The sequence below is a fragment of the Heliangelus exortis genome, chromosome Z, assembly GCF_036169615.1.
Source record: "Heliangelus exortis chromosome Z, bHelExo1.hap1, whole genome shotgun sequence".
NCBI classification, from domain to species: Eukaryota; Metazoa; Chordata; class Aves; order Apodiformes; family Trochilidae; genus Heliangelus; species Heliangelus exortis.
This window is the reverse complement of record NC_092454.1, coordinates 63,354,756-63,374,011: the sequence shown is the minus strand read 5'-3', so window position 1 is coordinate 63,374,011 and position 19,256 is coordinate 63,354,756. Positions and strand designations below refer to the sequence as shown.

General features: G+C 44.5%; 1 protein-coding gene across 2 annotated transcripts; it reads left to right on the top strand.

Moving 5' to 3' along the window:
* The first annotated feature begins 8,742 nt into the window (after nucleotides 1-8,742).
* TOPORS (TOP1 binding arginine/serine rich protein, E3 ubiquitin ligase) lies at nucleotides 8,743-14,736 on the top strand. Of its 2 annotated transcripts, none has more exons than XM_071730470.1 (2): nucleotides 8,743-8,896; nucleotides 11,340-14,736. In XM_071730470.1, the coding sequence occupies exons 1-2, from the start codon at nucleotides 8,888-8,890 to the stop codon at nucleotides 14,325-14,327; spliced, it is 2,997 nt and encodes a 998-aa protein (XP_071586571.1). In that variant the 5' UTR covers nucleotides 8,743-8,887; the 3' UTR covers nucleotides 14,328-14,736. The 2 variants fall into 2 exon arrangements, with proteins under 2 accessions (XP_071586571.1, XP_071586570.1); XM_071730469.1 differs by lacking the exon at nucleotides 8,743-8,896 and adding an exon at nucleotides 9,721-9,873.
* The last annotated feature ends 4,520 nt before the right edge of the window (nucleotides 14,737-19,256 follow it).

Here is a 19,256-nt window from a genome sequence, read left to right as displayed (position 1 = left end):
TAAGAAAGAAGTAATTAATTGAGCCACCTGCCATAAACCAGCCGAGGCTGGCCCATGGGTGGCATGATCCAGTACAAACGGGGTGGCCAGAGATGTGGTGGCAAAGCTGGCTGGATAATTTCAGCTGGATACCTGACTCTTGGATGGTTTGTGTTGTGAGACAATGATGCCAGTCTTGGCTCTCAGATGTTGGCCTAGTCAGTTGCATACCAGAGTAATTCAGCTTATCAATTTATTATTGGGATGAGAATGAGGTCTTTAAATAATTAAAGAATTGCAAACTAAAATTTCCATGTTAGTTCCATGTGCTGCTTGAGTGCTTTATTGAAGGCTTCTAATAGCAGTAAAAGATGACACTGTCACTGAGGCTAAGAGTGAGGCTAAAAAAGACTGCTAAAAGTCCTTCGTTCTTGCACTTCTAAACTTTTATTATTTTCAAAGACACATTGTGTGAACTCAGCAAAAACCTGACTTCAATTTGAGTTTTTAAATTTGAAGCAAGATATGCTTAAACTTACTATAAATGCAGCAAAGTAAGGAATTTTTTTTTCCTAATTCTTTTCAAAAGTATCACTGTGTGTGCTGAGCTAATCACATCAGGAAAGAGAGTCAAACTTCAGCTGGTTGAGCTGGCCTCATTTTCTGTGGGGACAGTGGTTTCAGAAGTCTCTGCTGGTGCACTTTGTCCCCTGGCAGGGATGGGGAGATTTAATTGTTAATTTAATGCTGACAGTTCTCTACATTCGTATGTGTGCCATCAGTCTTACTGTTTCTTCATTTTGTCTTTCACAAAACACTAGCAGGGAAAGACACATTTCTTCTAGTGAAAGATGTGATTGTGAAAATGTAAATTATCAGCAGGCTGCAGACATAGCTTGCTGTCTTCTAAAACTAATTGTAAATCCCTTTTTTTTAGAGCTTGACATTGTCCATTTAACTCAGCACTCAACTTTTACACGGGTTTCTTAAGCGTCACAGTTTGATTATCTGTCTTGAACAACAAAAATCCAACATAGGTGAGTCATGCGTGTAACACAAAAGAAGCAATAAAATAATATATAAACAATAATAAAGGAATCCTACTGAAGCTATTTCTCAAATTAATTCCCAAATTAGAAGTATGCATTCCTACTTGGTACCCTTTTCCTATAATGATCCAGTTAGTATTTGTTATCAATATTAATGTGGCTGACAGAGCTACGTTGGCCAATGACAGACTGCAGTACGAGCAAAGTAGTTTTGAGATGCAGTTATGTACCTTTCTTCCTCTTGGATAAAGACTTCCTAATCTGAATTCATCTAAAGAAAAACTGACAGAGAAATCAATGTATTTTACAGAAAAAACTGTGGGTAAATCTTTCACAGAAAACACAACCAAGAGTTTATGCCAAGATATAAATAAATAAATAAATAAATATACCAAGGTACTGAGATCTGTTTTAAGAAATTGTGGTTTTTTCTGTCCATTTACTATTTAGAGAAAATTGAAAATTATATTATTATTAATAAAATATTATTTAAAATATTTAGATTTACTACAAATTCAAAAGAAGTTAGTGATAAAGAATACAACCACTTTATAAAGCATAATCAGGTACATATTTGCACATGGAATTTGTGCTCGTGCACATAAATATTCCCTGCTTTAACTGGAAAAGTAAAGGAATAGTTTCTAAATTCTCAAGTCTGTGCTAATATTTATTGTAAAATATATAAAAAATATATTTTTATACAGAAACAAAATTCCCTGTGGAGTATTTCTTCTTTTTTATATTTTTAATTATTTTTAGATTTTTTTTTTTTTGAAAGAAGAACTAATGGACCATTCAAATGGAAACTATCTCTGCAAATACATTGATGTCCTGGTGCACTCACTTGTGCTGAACAGCCTACAGGGCTGATGGAAGAATGTTGCTCTGCTTCATCCTGAGGAAAGCATTTTGCCATTTCCTGCCCAGTTGTTGTCTCCCCTGATATCCTACCTCTCAGACCAGATTGTTTCTCTATCCATCTTGCTCTCCAGCATACTTCGGGCTCAGAAAGAAAGTATCAGAGGAAAAAAATTGTCATCAGAGCCGAGATAGCACCTGGAGAAACCTAACAGAGTATCATGGCTGCCATAGCCACCTAGGATTTATGGACTGTGTAAAAGGAATGCAGAACAAGTATTTGCAAAAGGTGAAATTTGGTCCTTTCTCCATGAAGTGCAGGTAAACTGGCAGTGGTTAAAACAAAACACCTCGTGTTCTTGAGGAACAGACTTGTCAGTGGGTGTGAAAATGGTTAGATTGGTCTTGGCACAGCAGAACAATTCTCCTGTTACAGACTGCTGGCCTAGGAGCAAAACCTACATGTGCCATAATAAACTTCTCCACTCCTGTGAGAGCTGGGTGGAATGATCACAAACACTTGTCCCCCGGTCACGTGTAATGCAAAAAGCTTTTCTGCACAAAGAGGCAGATGACTGCAGATTTCAAGAATACACATTTATTTCTCTGTTCTTCCAGTTTATTACAGTCATAGCCATCAAATAACTACTGCTTTACTTTTTAAACATCAGACTCATCGCCTTTCAGTCTGGGGAAGTCCACTGTGACACTACAGGGGATTTTCCTGTTATTCTTTCCATTCCTCCCCTGTCATCCATTTGTAACCCATCACAGTTGTCGTTGCTGCAGTAGCGTTTCAGAGGGCTTTTGTAAAAGCTGTGTGTTAGCTGTTTATTTTAAAGGCTCTTTAAAACACTCTCTGGCTTGGAAAGATGTTCTGGCATGGGGCCCTCAGGACAACTGCTGTCAGCTGCTAGCTCTCAGCTTGCTTGTGAGCACAGCCAACTCTCTCCTTAGCTCCTGCTCAGGGGAACAGGCATGGCTCTGTTTCCCTTCACTTGTTCTCTTTTGCAGCACTTCTACACAAGAGTGTAACCTCTATAGGAGGTATGTTACCTTTTGCACTCCCAGAAACAATCTGGGTCTCTCAGTACTAACAATTACACATGCCCCTCAACACAGGAGTGCTGACAGGACTCGAAGTCATCACCTGCACTGTGCCTAATGAACTTCAATTGTCTGAGGAGGGGTTTATTGTTAAGCTAACTCCTTGATCACTATACCAAATCCCTCTGTTCTTTACTGAGGCAAACACTTATGGTTGCAGTCATTAAAATCTGTAAACTGTGGCTGGATGGTGGCTGGATGCTGCCTGTCTGCAGCAAAGCATAATAATCAACCACCTTTTGAATGTGCTGGCAATTCCTAATAGTTCCTAATCTATCATCATAGAGGTAGAAACAAGGACTGAAATGTTAACACTGCTCAGTTTTGTTCTGTTGAAGTGAAATAGCCTAGAAACTTCTATGAAGTGGAGAGCTCAGCATTACCAAGCAGGGGTTCTGATTTGAAGTCATGGATTTTCTTCTTTTATTTGTCAGTGGGATGATAATGGACAAACGCTGCAAATTTCACACAATGTGTTGTTCACAAGCCTATGGAATACATACAGCTACTGTAAAATACAGTCTGAAGTGAGTTTGCTGCAAGCAGAGCCCAGCTGAGCTCTGCAGCCATTAGGACCTCAAGGCCCACTGTGAGTGGGTGTGCTAACCTTTCTGTGAGAGACAAAGTAATCTGTATACAGGGTCTGATACAAGAATTTAAGTTACGCAAGTAGAAGGTTCCACAACCTGATACACAAACACTGATTAATAAATAGCAGCCCTGCAAGGATTTTAGCCTGGAGCTTTTTTGTAGATAGATGGAATTAATTGGCTTTACATAATTTCATTTTCTGGAAGTTCAGCATGTTTTCTTTTGTCCTGTTGTTAGTTTTTTCTTTTTTTTTTAATGAATAGTCCCCTTGAAATCATGGAGAACAATAAGGAAGGTCATAGCATACTTAATATCTGCCACTAATCTGAAGCCTACTGCAGATGTTTACTCAGAACTCAATGTTTTAGAGTTTTTTCATTGACTTTTATAAGATTATTTGCCCTAGGTCATGGTGCTTGTATCCTTGTCATGTTTGTATGGATCTGGGATTTAGTCTTCTAAGGCAAGTCTCCTTTTCAATTTCTTTCCCTTTTCTTGTGCTACAAATTTCTCCTTCTTGCATTAGGCATTTCTACCTGCTTCAAACAATACTGTCCACCCACAGTAAAATCTGAAAAATGTAAATGGAGAAGACAGTGTGCTATCCTGCACTTGAGAGCCTCTGTATAAACGTGGACTAATGGCAGGATGACTGCAGCTGATGAAAAAATCACAAGGTATGGTCATCAAGCTGCGTAACTAGTGAAGTGTTTCAGTAGTTTAGGTTTAAAGCTTTTTTTTCCTATTGGGGTTTTCTTTTGGGCTTTCCTTTTGGAGGAGTCCTTTTGGATTCCTTTTCTGAGTAAAAATATCCTTCGGAATTGAGAACTAGGAAAATAACTCCAATAATAAACTAGCATGTTGGGGAAAAATATATATTGTACTGACTGTAAGCAGTAACATTCCAAAATGCAAAGGAAGTAAAAGCTGCTCCTATCTGTGGGCAATGTGCTCTCAGCTGCTGCTATAATTTCAAAATATGCCTCATATGCATGGAAGGTAATTCCTCCTGCTTTTCCTGAGTGTGGCTGTTGTCCTGTTCTCCTGTGTGATGAAAGGAAGGAGTTAAAGGGGGAAGGAGTTAAAGGAACTTACTGCACATTTTTTCATCTTACTGGGTTCAAAAGTGAGTTTCAGAGCAATGATGTATAGTCACAAAGCTCTACCCAGTTACAAGCATGAGTATTAGAAGTCTCTGCAGCAACAACTTGCCAAATGAACCATTAAAAGCACACCAGACTCACTGAACCACAATAAAATTAATTCACTAAAGGCTGCTTGGGGCAACACACAGTCTTTGAAGGTCTTTATCTTTTTAACCATTTGCCCATTCCAGTATCTCTGTCAGAGCCTTCCACCTCTCTTTTTCTCTCAGTTGAATGCAAATAGCCATTTAAAAAACTGCACCTTCCTTTTAGTGACAGGCTCATTTGGTGGTGTGTCACTGTTAAATTGGACAATTAACTAGGGGGAGAATAATGCTTTTTTACAATTAAAGAAAAGGCTATGTTTTTCCTGCTTTGGGAACTCTGCTTTTGATGATTTGGGCTGTTGCTTTCCCCCATGAACTCTGATTATATCTTCTGTGGTTGTTGGCCTTGAGGTTTAAGTTTCAGAGATGCTAAACATTTATTTGTTTGTTTTTTTTTTTTCGAGATGACAAAAAAAAGGAGATGCGAAGCTGACTCCTGTAAACAGAAGATCCACAACTAGAGTCCACTGTGCAAAGTACGAGCAGGAGCTCGCCTGCCCCTTGGAGCATGTGCCAACACTGCCGTCTAGCTTCTGCAAAGGTTTTGCATGCTTTTACTTCACTGCAGTTGCTCATGCTCATGTGTTACAGTGCTTTGTTGAGCCCCTGATGGCAAGTAGAGGTCCTGTAGCACTGACTTCTGTTCATATACCTTTGTCCCTTTCTGCAAAAATGTTTGAAGTGGTCAGAGCAGAGGATGAGTGGTGGAAGGTGGTAGCAGCAAAAAGCAGAGAAGCTCTGAGGTGGCAATGCTGGAAGAAAACTCCAGGGCTGTATTTGAAGATTGGGACCAGATACAAGTCTGTACAAACCCTTCTAAGATTTTTGGCAGTGCCACAACTCAGACAAACAAGTCCTGGGGCTGTTCAGTGTTTCTAATCACAAAGTCCTATTAATGTCCTCGAACAGGGTTCTCTGACATGCCACCCTCCTTTGGGCTTAGTGCTCTCTTCTTTCCTGCACCTCTCTCTTACCCTTAACCTTCTGTGCCTCACACCACGCAAGCATCTTTTGTCTTCTTTAACTGCAAAATCTGTAGCTTGTGCTTCTTGGTCTGTGGTGATCTGGGAGCTACTTGTGGGCTGAAGTTTATATGCAGTTTACACATGGTCACCATTGGGATTTTAAAAATTGTTAGGTTTACATTTACCACAAGTGCATGTATTTACCAAAATCTGTATTTATACAGCTTTTAGGCTACAGGCAGTATTGCATAAATAACAGAAGATAATAAAACCCTATAACTATCATTAGGCAGAGGGCTCTATTAGACTCTTGGTTTGAAGTTGTGTAATTCCTCTATTTTCAAACAAGGTATAATACAGGAATGAAGCACCTATGTTCTAGCTTCCTTGCTGGTGAGAGCTGGGAGAAATTATCCCAAGGACTAAAGTGTGTTAAAGTGACCCAAAGCCAAATATAGCCCACAGTTGCCTGGCTAATGATTTTGCTTCCATTTTAGACAGTTTCCAATAGCCTTCATTAAATAACTCAGCTACAGCATTAGCTATCTTTACAAATTCTTATCAATGTTATAATTAACATGTATCCATGGGTACAACCTCGTGTTAATGAAGGAGAATCTTTTTTATCTGTTGGAGCAGCTGTTAATGTGGCTACATACTTGGCCGCATCAATTAATCATTTCATTAAGCAAAAGTCCTCTTAGCTAAGCTAATCAAAAGCATGCTGATGACAATTTTTCCAAACAATGCCCTGAAACCTAAACAAACAAACCACTTCAAGACTAATAAACCGGCCTTGCTTCGATGAAAAAGGTAGGCCTCATTACAAAGATTAAAAAGAATTAAAAAAAAAAAAAAAAGAAAAAAAAGATCTGAGGGGCATTTAATCAACATTATAAATATATTCTTTTTGGGGATGATAGCACTGGCAAAACATCCATCTCTGATCTCATCTGAATGGTTAATGCTGCCTAAACATAGCTCTTTGCTGTACCATGCTGAATGACAGGAAACATGCTTTCTGCACTGCCTCCTTGTGGGTGAGGAGAAGATGATGGATCCTGAGTGCTGGGTCCAAGCCCTTCTTTCAGCATCCCAGAAGCAAGCTGAGGAGTGTTGTATGTCCTACTGAACTTCCACGAGCAGCAGGTGAGCACAAGCTGGGAGAGCTTGAAAGGGAAAGTGAAATGGAAGATACAACATAGGAGATAACAATGTAAATCAACAGCTTCAGAGGCAGCTTCTTCAGAGAGGTAGCTCAGTGTATTAAGAAATGAGACCACTGATGTCAAAACTGTGTAAGAAGCAAACTTCTGGTACTCTTGTATTCTCTTATTTCTGCTGAGTAAGTATCTTCTTAAATGACTTTCAATCCATGTCTCAGAAACTTGATCCTGGACAAGGATCTCTATGGCCTTGTCTTCAAGGAAAAACGTAACTTCTGGGCAGAAGAATCAGACAAGATACACTCAACCATGGTAAACTGAACTGCATCTAAAGCTCAGGTTTCTGGGACTTCTCTGGTTACTTGGAGCTCCTCAGTGTGTTTTATGATGATTTTAGTGACACAATGCAGAGATTTTTCCCACTGAAATGGCAGCTTTGAATCTTTGGGATGCACATAATTTTAGTTCTTGCTTTCCTGGAAGAGCTGCTGTGATTGGGCAAGTAGCAGCTGCAAGCAGAAGGGTGAGCTGCAGAGGGAGAAGCTGCAAGCTGCTTCCTCTCCACTAGACTTGAACAAAGTACATCCCAACCTCTGTGGTGGCTTTGACCTTACGCCCATGTTACCTGGGAAAAAATAAGTTGCTTCTTGCTGCTGCTATCATCCTGACAGGGCCTCAGGCAAACATTAGGATGTGGAGCTGAGGATGTTTCTTAGACCCTGGGCACTGACTCAGGCACTGTACTGTGATAACAAGGGAGGGAGACTTATCAGGGCAGGGCAGAGAAGAAAAAGTCTCTCAGTTATCTTGACCTCTGCAGAAACAACACGTGGTTTTCTCAGCTGGCAAAGGACCATGACAGAAAAGGAGCAAATTCTCTTTCTGCCTCCATTCTGTCACTTTATGATGTCCTGGTCAGCAACAGGGACATTTTCAGGCATTTCCTCATTTGGCAGCAGCCACAGGCTCTGCCTCAAGATTACAGTGACAGGAGACAACAGGTCTTGATCCTTTTGACATTGTGGGAGAAGTATCCCTGAACATGCTGGCAGCTGCTGACCTGAAGGGAGAGACATTCAGCTTCCTTGCATGGTGCAGGGCTGGCAAGTAGGCTTGGAGCAATGCTAGGGAGTACTCTGTGTGGGCCAGCCCGCTCTGTGCAATCACAAACACTCATTACTCGGAAAGAAAAACCCAGAAAGAGCAACTCCCATTACAATTGTTGCAAAATGGCATTTGGAAGGTTTGAAGCAGGGTGGAGAAACCCAAAATCCTGCAGCGACCAACATATGGCTGCCTGCAGCTACAGGTGCTTGCAGGTGGCAGCACCTGGGAGGAAGGCAGAGAAGCTGACAGGCTGCTGGTGGTCAGAGTATTTTCAGCACTGTCACTCAGGGCTCTGGCACTGTGCTGCTGGAGCTGTCCAGCTAACCAGGGGAAGGAGAGGAGACCTGTGCCTGGCAACTGCTTGACCACCACAGCTGGCCTCCTGCTGTGGTCACAGTGAAGGATGATCTGGCCACTCAGCTTTGGTTCAGAGAAAGAATCAGTAAAGATATGGAGAATCTGTCAGCACAGAAACTTTCGTGGGGCACTGCCAGGGCTTGTGACAACATTCATGTGCTTGTAGAGTGATGCAGCTAACATGGGAGAGGTTAAAAAAGACTCAGGGGTCAACTAGCCTGACCCTACCTGCCGGCCTCCTTCTGGAAGAGCTGCTGTTGCCATGCCAAGGCACCACCCTTGTTGCCAGGGCAACCTAGAATTGGGCTGGGGGTTGCCCCCTCAGGGACTGCGGGTCCCTCCGTGCCAGTGCTGCAGCTGCTGCTCAGCGGGACAGACGGTCACAGCGCCTCCAAGCTCAACCCTCAGTTGCACCACCCTCAAACACCAAGGAAAAGCTGTGCAGTAGTACAAATGAATAAGGTGAGCTCTTTTACTCTTTCCCAACAGCTCTTTATGCTTTAATTACCTTCTCTTTTCTAAGAGCTAATTAAGTTTTATTTCCCCAGTCAACCATCAGGGCCCCACCTAGCCTTCTGCCAGACCCTTTCTTGCTCTTGGAGTCGAGGTCAAGCTCCTGGGGTTGTCCTAGGGTAGCGCTGGCGCAAAGACGCCACTTTCCAGCTGCCGCTGGGCAATCACTCGTGCCCCGTAGAGGACGAAGCCCCAGCAGAGCAGCACCACGGCAGCCACCACCTGCGGGACAAAACCACATTGCACTTAGGCTGTGGCGGCACCGCCACCGCGCCCTTTATCCCCCGGTCCCGGTGTCTGCTGCCTCCACCAACGCCTTCGCACAACCCTTCTCCCTGCTATAAACTCTCTCAGCGTTCCGGGCGGCCTCGGGCTCGGCCATTTCCCAGCTCTGCCGCTCCACAGGGAGACACTCGCCTTGCACAGCGGGCGGCCCCGGGCCTGCCCCAACACGGGCCGCACACCCCGCCCACCCTATTGCCCCTGAGGCCGTGCCAGCCCCTATCGCCCCTTCCCTGGGCTCCCTCTCCTCGTCCCCGTCCCGTTGCGTACCAGATCGCAGAAAGAGCGCGGGTCCCGCCCCGGGTCCGCCATCCAGGCCCGGCCCGGCCCGGCCCGGCCCCTCCTCGGCCTCTCTCGTCCCTCCCCCCCGCACCGGAGCGGAAGTGACGGCACAGAGCGGCGCCACATTCCGCTCCCGGTAGGCAGCCCGGCGGCCGGCGCTATCCCGGTGGTGTCGGGGGGCGAACGTTCCCCTGGCAACGCCGCCGCTCATGGCCGAACCCCTGCGGCGCCTCTGGGAGGCCGCCCGCCGCCGCCGCACCACGGGGGAGGAGCGGCGGGGGACCCCCGGTTCCGGCCGCTACCGGACGCGCCGCCGTCTGAAGGCGGCCTCGGCTCGCACGGGGAACCAGGACCCGGCGGCGGTGAGTACGGGCCCGGAGGCCGGGAGCGGGTCGGGGAGAGGCCCTTCGGGGGGCTGGGGGCGGTGTCCGGGCCGAGCTGGAAGCGGGGGGTGGGTTGGAGGGAGCTGGCCGCGGAGGCATCGCTCCGTCCCGGCGCTGTGACAGCCCCCAGCCCGGCCGCCGACCCACGGTGCCTGCGTGTCCGCCCGGCTAAGCCCGTGCCTGGCAGGGCCCGCTCCCGGGCTGTCTGTGCGAGCCGGGGACCAACGAGCTGGGAGGGAGCACGGCAGCTCAATGCAGCTGCATTGCAGTGCGTCAGGGTAGCGCTGGAACCCGAAGTGGCCTTTACATAGATGGGTGCATTGCTTGGCACGGGTATGCTGGGACCCCCCGCATAGGGAAGGGCACGGAGTCCAGAGAAGTGAGTACAGAGGGAGGGCCACGGGGATGATCAGAGGGATGGAGCAGCTCTGCTGTGGGATAAGCTGAGAGCATTAAGGTTGCCCATCCTGGAAAAGAAAAGGCTCCAGGAAGACTCAACAGTGTCCTTCTAGTACCTTCTAGTACCTAGGGCTACCAGAGAGCTGAGGAGGGGCTTGTAAAAGGGCATGGAGTAATATAACAAGGAGTGATGGTTTTAAGTTGGAAGAGGGCAGGTTCAGATTCAATATGAGGATGAAATTCTTTGCTGTGAGGGTGGTGAGACACTGGCACAGGTTGCACAGAGAATCTGTGGATGTCCTCTCCCTTGAAGTGTTCAAAGCCAGGTTGGATGGGGCTTGGAGCAATGTGGTCTGGTGGGAGGTGTCCCTGCCCATGCAGGGGTGTTGGAACTGGATGATCCTTAAGGTCCCTTCTAACTCCAGTTTTTCTATCGTTCTCTGACAGCCTGACTAGACACAAAAGCAATTTGTGACTGAGGATGAGCACTTGGCTACATTTGCTTCTTTTATTAAAACAAAGGCTAATTTAGTCTGGAACACATCCCCAGAGGTGTTCTGGTCCAACAAGCTGTTAGTCCAGCATGAGTGTCCAACAAGACAGGAACAGGCCATATCTGGCAGAACTCCAAAATGGGTAGTTTAGCTTGAGAGCAGTTATGTGTTTTGACTTTTCCCCCCCAAAAGAGAGAACCCACTTTTCTCACATTTTTTGTGTAATTTTTTTTCTCTTTTGAAGTGTTTTCAGGAGGATACTGTGTAAATTTACTGACACAAAAGAAGTTATTTATGAGCAGGCAAGAACACAGAATCCTGCCAGCTACCCTCACATATGCCATTCTCATTCTTTTTAAAACCTTGCAAGACTGGAAAGCCAGATCTCAGCATGGAGAGAGGCCAAGAAAAGCAGTTAGGGTCCTGCTGCCTCTTTGCTTTTGTCCTGAGTGCTGTTGCTGAACCCTGGAGGTGACTGTCAGGGGTTTCTGCAGCTGGACTGGAACGTTTTTGTCTGTGTTAGTAACCATCTTTTGTTTCTGCCTTTTGTAGGACATGACATCAGCAGATAGGGAGTTTTTGGAAGGTGGCAACTTTTCTCCAAAAGCGGGCACCAGCAAGCTGCCAACAGATGCATCTCCTGACTCTAAGTGCCCCATCTGCTTGGACAGATTCGATAACGTTGCCTACCTAGACCGCTGCTTGCACAGGTTCTGTTTCCGCTGTGTCCAGGAGTGGTCGAAAAACAAAGCAGAATGTCCCCTCTGCAAGCAGCCTTTTTTTTCCATTTTCCATACGATCCGAGCTGAAGATGACTTCAAGGAGTATATCCTCAGCCCTTCAGAAACGAGCTCCTTTGCCAGCCCCGACGGCCGGCGGTTCCGTTACCGCACCACCATGACCGGGGAGCGCCGTGCGGCCGCCTCCCCCTCCCGCAGGACGCGGTCCCCTCCGGACAACGGGATCCTGTTCGAGGGGCTGTCGAGCGAGCCGGTGCGGCAGCGGGACGGGGAGATCCAGCAGATGATGAGGAGGTTGGCTTCCAGGAGGAGGGCGAGCGCGGAGGGCAGGTCCCTGCGGCAGATCCAGGAGGAGGACATGATCAACTTCCGCAGGGCGCTGTACCGCACCGGCGTGCGCATCCGCAGCATCCAGGACGGCGGCCGCTACCGCGACATTTCCGCCGAGTTCTTCCGCCGGAACCCCGCCTGTCTCCACAGGTTGGTTCCCTGGTTGAAGAGAGAGCTCACGGTCCTGTTTGGTGCCCACGGATCTCTGGTGAATATCGTGCAGCACATCATCATGAGCAACGTGACGAGGTATGACCTAGAAAGCCAGGCCTTTGCTGATGACTTGAAGCCTTTCCTGCTGAATCGGACTGAACACTTCTTGCATGAATTCATCAGCTTTGCACGCTGCCCTTTTAACTTGGAAGCCTATGATCAACACGCCAATTATGACTGCCCTGCACCATCCTATGATGAAGGAAGCCACTCAGACTCGTCAATTATTACGATATCTCCAGATGTGGCATGTACTCAAGGGCCGGATAATAGTTCGTCTGTGACTGGCCTTGATCAGGCTCCCTGGGATGATGAGACTCCAGGGCCCTCCTATTCCATTTCAGAAGAGGCTCGTGCAACCATCGCTTCTCCTCTGGAGACATCGGAGAGTTCTGATGAGGATGCTGCAACGAAGAGTCAGAGAACCAAACTGCAGTCTGAGCCGCCGGCTGATGCTGACTCAAACGACACTGACACTTCCTCAGACAATTGTGTTATTGTTGGGTACGTTAAACCATTAGCTGAGAGGACACCAGAAGTGGTGGAGCTGTCCTCAGACTCTGAGGAATCCATCAAGGAAGAGAAAGAGGAAGATATAAAGAAAGAGGAGACAGTCCCAAGTCACTGCTGGAGTGACAGTGAACCAAGCAGGAGCTTCTCACCACATTCTCCCACATACAAGGAGGATGTAGGTAGCTATAGAAGCTGCTTCTCTCCTGCAGTTGAGAAGACAGTATCAAAGGATAACGAGAAGAACAAATTTAAGGTAAAAGATCTATCTCCACAGGATGTGAGCTGGAGTCCCTCTTCAGGAAGTGACATAGTGTGCTCCCCATGGCATCACAGGAAGGGGAGGTCCAGGAGCCCACAGTCCTGTTCAAGGAACAGTCGAAGCAGTCATGGCCATCGGTCTAGGAAGGAACATCGTAGCAAAAGCCAACTTAAAAAGAGACAATCAAGAAGCAGAGATAGTAGCAAACATCGGAGCAAAAAAAGCAGCAAGAGATCAAGGGCTCATGACATTAGAGCCTCTCTAAAGAGCCAGAGAGGATCTCTGAGCCATGAGAGCACTCCCTCCAGAGAAGTAAGCAGATCACGATCACGTAGCAAAGGCCACAGCAAAAGAAGATCAAGAAGCAGAGACAGTGATCATTACTATGTCAGGGACAGTTACCAGAGCAGATACCAGTGGGGTTATGCTTTCTGTAGTCGAAAGACATTTGGAGATGGCTATGAGTCCTCCAGCAGGAGGAGAACTCAGTCTAGTACTCTCTATTCTGCTAGTCCAGAATACAGGATACGGTCGTTTATTGAAAGGACAGACCCACACAGCCAGAGGGGGGTCCATGAGAGACACTATTACTGCTATGAAAGGTGCAGGTCTAGGAGTCGATCAAGCAACAGGTCAAGGACACCTTCTGGAGGAACTGACAGAATGAAAACTGAAAAGCCTGGAGGAAAAAGGAAGTACAAAACTCGCCACTTAGAGAACACGTTCATGGAGAGCACAAGTCTAGAAAGGGAAAATGACCCCAAGAAAACTTCCTCAAAATTCAGTGACTGCTGCAAAAATGAAGATAGCCTTTCAGACAATCGAGCAAGCAGTGAGACAAAACGTAAGAAAAAGAAAAAAAAGATGAGGAGTCCAAGTGTGGAGATAGTTTATGAAGGAAAAGCAACAGACACAGCAAGACATCTTAAAAAGAAAAAGAAAAAACACAAGAAGAAACACCGGAAACATCACACGAGTAATTCTGCACACTCTTCTCCAGTGGTGATCACAATTGATAGTGATAGTAGCAAGGAACCTGAAAGCACTGAATATGACAGCAGTGTTACTTGGACAGGCACAACTCGGATAAATAAGGGGGAAAATGAGTCCCCATCTTCTTTACTGAGAAGGGCAGGATGTGGAGATGTTTACAGAGCTGGTGAAGAAACTGGGGAACCAGCCAGTGAGAGCACTTTTCCTGCCAGGAGGGAAGTCCTAGATGGAGATGTCAGAAATGCTGATGGTGAACCTGGAGAAGCTGTGGCTTATCAGAGTCTTCCCATGGTGGATGCTGGCAGCAGCACACCTCACACAGAAACTGTCAACAGTTATGTTCCAGAAGCACCATCAGCACCTTCCAGTCCACTGCCTTCCCCCAGGACTTCCTTCTTAGAGTGTCCAGAGAGACAACCATTAATACTCAGACTTCCAAAGAGACTTGTCAACCGATCCTCCTGGTTTGATTTCCCGGAAGAAGAAATGTAGCACGGTCTCCACAAACACTTCTTAAAATTAAGATTTTGTTTTGACTATCTTTTTCAGGGAAAAAACACCTGATAATCTCAATAGACATATGGGGATTATGTGAAACCTTTGAATGTGTATGCACTTTTAAGTCAAAGAAGATAGAATATTGCTAGCACATACCTTGTAAAGTTTTTCAGAAGACTGTTTGTAAGTTCTAATTTCGTAAGGCCATTCTGTTTTGTTGTGGTATGTAAAATTTATTCACAGAATACTTCAAAGTTTTGTTTAAAATAAACCACAAAAAATGACCCCAAAACAAAAGCCAGAAAATATACTTTATGAGAACTGCCAAGAAATTCAGGCTGAATGTCAAAATCTGCATAAAGCAATAAATCTTTTTTTTTTTTTTTTTTTTTTTTTTTTTTTTTTTTTTTTTGTAGTTTAATTTTAAATGTGTGGACTTTGTGCTCTTAAAAAAAAATATTTAAGTTTTTGCGTTCCACTGGCTGTTGGTGTGTCAGAAGTAGTCCAGGTTGGAAGGGACCTCAGGTCCCAACCCTTACTGAAAGCAGGAACAACTTTGATCACATTGCCTGGGGTTTGTTCAGATTTGAATGGTGCCAAAGCTGTGAGCCTCTCTGTGCTATCTCTGGTAATGTTTGAGTATTTCCATGGGAAATTTTTTTTTTTTCCAAATTTCTTTTTTGTGTTTTCCTTGTCTGTGTCTTCTACCTCGCATCATATTGCTGTGCAGCTCTAGAGGAGCCAGTTTCCCTCTTCTGTATGCCATGCCACTATGTAATTGCAAGTGTCCATCTTGTCTGCAGCTCCTCCTGACCTGGCTTTAGGCAACTTTCACTCAGCTTGGTTCACCCCAGATGTCCTGCCACAGGTACGTACCAGGCACTGGGGTCAACCAGGGTCATCTTCTCCAGGTTTTGGTCTTCTCTATGTGTCACAGGGTATGAAGCATGAACTCATGCTTAATCAACATCCTTTATTATATTAATGCAGAGTCCAAATTTAAAAAACACTAAGCCAGCTGAGCCCCAATTGTGTGGTTTGCTACACATTTACAGATACCCGATATCTACTGAATTATTTATAGCTTAAAAATACTTTGTTCTAACATAATAATCTTAGCTAACTGCTCCACAGCTTGCAGCTGGTACAATCTCATAACTTTCTCCAGAAGCCAAGCTCCTCCAACCCATCCCAGGTTGTACTTCTCACCTTCATCTCACGTAGCTCTGTCCTCGTGGTGTTTTTCCACATCCATGTGTACAGCAGTTCGTTTTCAGGATTGAACCAAGAAGCTGTTAATATCTCCCCTGTATTATTGCCTTCATGAGGGGCAGAGTTGATATTGGCTTATTATCTGCCACATACCCACCATGCTGCTCTGTGACTTCCCCTCCCCAGGGTGGGGGATATGGTAAGGTGGCAAAGCTCCTGGGTTGAAATAAGGACAAAAATCACTTAACAATTACTGTCACTAGCCAAATAAACTCAGAGACAATTAATTTATTGCTGATTAAAATTGAGTAGGATGCTGAGAAACAGAGAACTAAAACCATCTTCACTAGCCTTATTCTCAGGCTCAACTTCACTCTTTCCATTCTTGAGTTTTCTGTCACCTCCTACCCAGCCGTGCAGGGGGATGGGCTGTGTAGGTTGTGGTCAGTCCGTAACACTCTGTCTTTACTGCTCCTTCCTCTTACACTGTTGGTCTGCTCTAACATGACTCTTCCCTACACAGTTCAATCCTTCAGGAGTGGACTGTTCCAGCCTGCCTCACAGGGTCACAATTCCTGCCAGCAAACCCACTCTTGCATGGGGTCCTAAACATAAATTCCAGCTCCTGCCAGGGGCCTCCTCCTCCACAGGAGTGCCAGCACACTGCTGGAGCACACCTGGAGCATTTCTCCCCTCCTTCACTGACCTACAGAGCTGTTTGTCTCATGTTCTACTCCTGTGTCTCTCTCTAACACCTGCCCCACATTTGCCCCCCAAACCCTGCCTTAGAGCTAAACCCCCAGACCCTATGATTTTAGATGGATATAGGTGTTTAGGCTTTCAGCTGAGTGGAATGTATCTTCCACTATTCAAGTATCTTGGAAGATACTGTCTTCTTCATTACCAGAAGTGACTTGTTAAGAGACGGGGAGCGTGGCACCATCTTCCTGCATCCCAGAGTTTAAGATAATGAGTGGAGATCTTCTTATCAAGAGATCATAGCCTCTTTTGCAAGGTCTGAAACCCATAAAATGACAGCTCATAACATAGGCTCTGACAGTTCCCAAGAGTGATTACCTAGTCTCCATGGCTACTGAAACAGAATAGATTGGCTAAGAGTAATGCAGGAATGATAGACATGTAACCAAACTTAGGAAATAAGTAGTTAGTGTTGCGTGCATATCAGCCTGCCTGGGTTGTTTGGCTGATTCCCTTTCCTGCCAAGCAGATGATGTTCCCTAACCAAGCACCAGTTTCCGTGGCAGCAACAACATCCCAGGTAGGCAGTATCACCCAGAGCCACTGATAAGGTCTTCACAATGGGCCACTCTGTTTTTCTTGTACTGTGACGAAGGAAGAGGAATATCTATTTTTTCCCCATCCAAAGAAAGGTCAGCAAGGAGGCCAGACAGTTAAGAGATTTAAAAAATAATATTTGGTAAAGTCTACGTGCAGTTAAATAGATGCATTTGGTTAAACTTAGCCAAGTGTCTGTTCCATGCTTTTCTGCCTCCTTTCCCAGTTTAACGTTAGCTTGTCCATGTTTGACTTACTCTCTTCTGAATGTACTTTCCATCAGCTAGCTCAGGCAGTTAATTTTCCTTTTTTTCTATATTGAAGTATACAGGTATTTCAGAAATACACCTTAATTGCTGCACTAGTGCTAAGTTTTCTTCCCTTCTCTGTACATTTTATAGAAGTAAAACTGAAGATGCAGAGTGAAGTTGAGAATAATAACAGGAATCATAAACCTAAGTGGATACATTTTCCTCTGTTCTAATAGAACAGTGGCATCTGTCAAGACTAAACCTTGCTAATATCTACAGCTTTGCACACATTGTATTTGTATGGGTGTAAAAATGTGTTGTAAAATGTAATGTAAAAAACAGTCTTTTTCTTGAAGGAAACTTCAATTTGAGTCCAAATTGCATCCCAAGTTAATATAAATTCTTGAGACGTATGCCAGTCATGAAAGCAAATTCTTAATTGCTTTGAAATTACTGTGAGTAGAGCAGAAGAAGAGTTTGAACTGTTGAAGGAGAAGGAACTCCCTTAATGTTTAGGTCAATGAAATGAGGCTAAAAGCTGTGGCACATTCTTACCATGCTAGGGATTATTAACTGTACTAATAAATGGTGTTGATAACCTCTTGAATTTCCTACAGAAATACATTGCAAAAGTGAGGGAGAGCTAAGTAGTTTTTAGAAATATGGGCAGTGCAGAGTTCAAATGTCATTTCTACGTGCTTGGAAACCTTGAAAATCTAAAATCTTATGTTCCTCCCTCTCTTTGAAACACATTTTTTGCTTAGGTCAATCCTTGCTTATTTAAGTCCTTCAAGCAGCTCATATCTGCAGGAGACAAAAGAAAAGATATCATGGAGTCATCCTCCTTTGCCAGGTGTTCTGAAGATGTATCTGAAGATTAAATTTCTTGTCTAATTGGGTAGACTCAGAGATTCTGGATGAGACCACTGTAGGAGAGTTGACAGGATTTAGCCACTGGTACTATGAGGATGAAATTTGTGGCTTTAGTGCTGAGTAAAGCCCAAGAATTTATGAATAGTGTGCTCTACTGCTAAAAGGTTCCTACATAGTCTGTGTCAGCTTGTATCAATCTTATTTCTTATTTCAGGCTGCAAATGGTAGGATGAGAACCTTCAGTTTCTGTGGCTGAAAACGTCCTGCACATATGGGAAGATAATTCAGACTATGAACACTGTTATCTGTGTTAAGTACTGTCATCCACAGTATTAACTGCACATAATACTCTGAAAGGTTAACAATCCCTTTTTACAGAACTGCTAGAAGCCAAATATATTTACCAGTGGGATGTGATAGGCATAGTGTAACATTTGTTTAGATACTATCCTTAGAGGATGTTTAGTTGGGCACAAAGCAAAACACTTGGGAATTCCACAAGCCATCGTTAGTCAGGCTGTTGAGATAGAACAAGGTCTTAGCAACTTGGAAAGGGCAGTATTTAAATTGTCTGTCAAAAGAACCAAAAAACGTGTACTACATCTGGCAATTACCAGTGTCTTAGAGGTAATTTCCAAGAGTTCCAAGACCTTCTATGAGGCTTTTTGCTGTCACATACCCACCCTTCAAGAGCTCTTAAGGACACTGGAACTCTACTGCAACCACATTTACAATATTTATTTTAACCCAAAACTCTCTAAAATTTCAGTGTGACTGGTAAACTTACTCTAAGTTTATCAGTTTACTTGAAATTTCCTCAGGATGCACACTGTGTTTTTTTCAATGAATAAACTTCTCTCACTCCCAAGACACAGACACAAACTTGATGAGTGATGTTTAGGATGCTTCCTAATAAGTCCAGATACTTTGAATGGTTATGTTAATTTTAGGTATCTCGCAACTACTTAATAAAACAACTGATGTGTTTTTAAACTACATACCTGAAAATAATTGGGCTTACAATGCTCTTTGGAAAGCAACATATAGCTGCTGCTCTAGGTCCAAAGATAGAAAGGAACAGGAAGTGTTATCAATCCAGCGAACTCCTATAAAAAGAATGAGAGGTTTTTTTGTTAATTAACTATGTAGGTGCTGTATGAAGTTTCTTTCCTTATGGAGATAACGTTTCACACCGGCTACTGATTAACGCTGATTAACGCTGATTAACGTGCTGCCATCTCGTGGTAGCTGCTATTTTCCAAAGGCAGAAGGCTCAACTCTGTGTGCCCAT

What these genes read in the sequence shown, in the direction of transcription:
- TOPORS (XM_071730469.1), top strand. Translation starts at nt 9,721, where the DNA reads ATGGCCGAACCCCTGCGGCGCCTCTGGGAGGCCGCCCGCCGCCGCCGC. An exon ending in GGAACCAGGACCCGGCGGCG is followed by an intron (nt 9,874 to 11,339) that starts GTGAGTACGGGC and finishes TGCCTTTTGTAG; the next exon opens with GACATGACATCAGCAGATAG.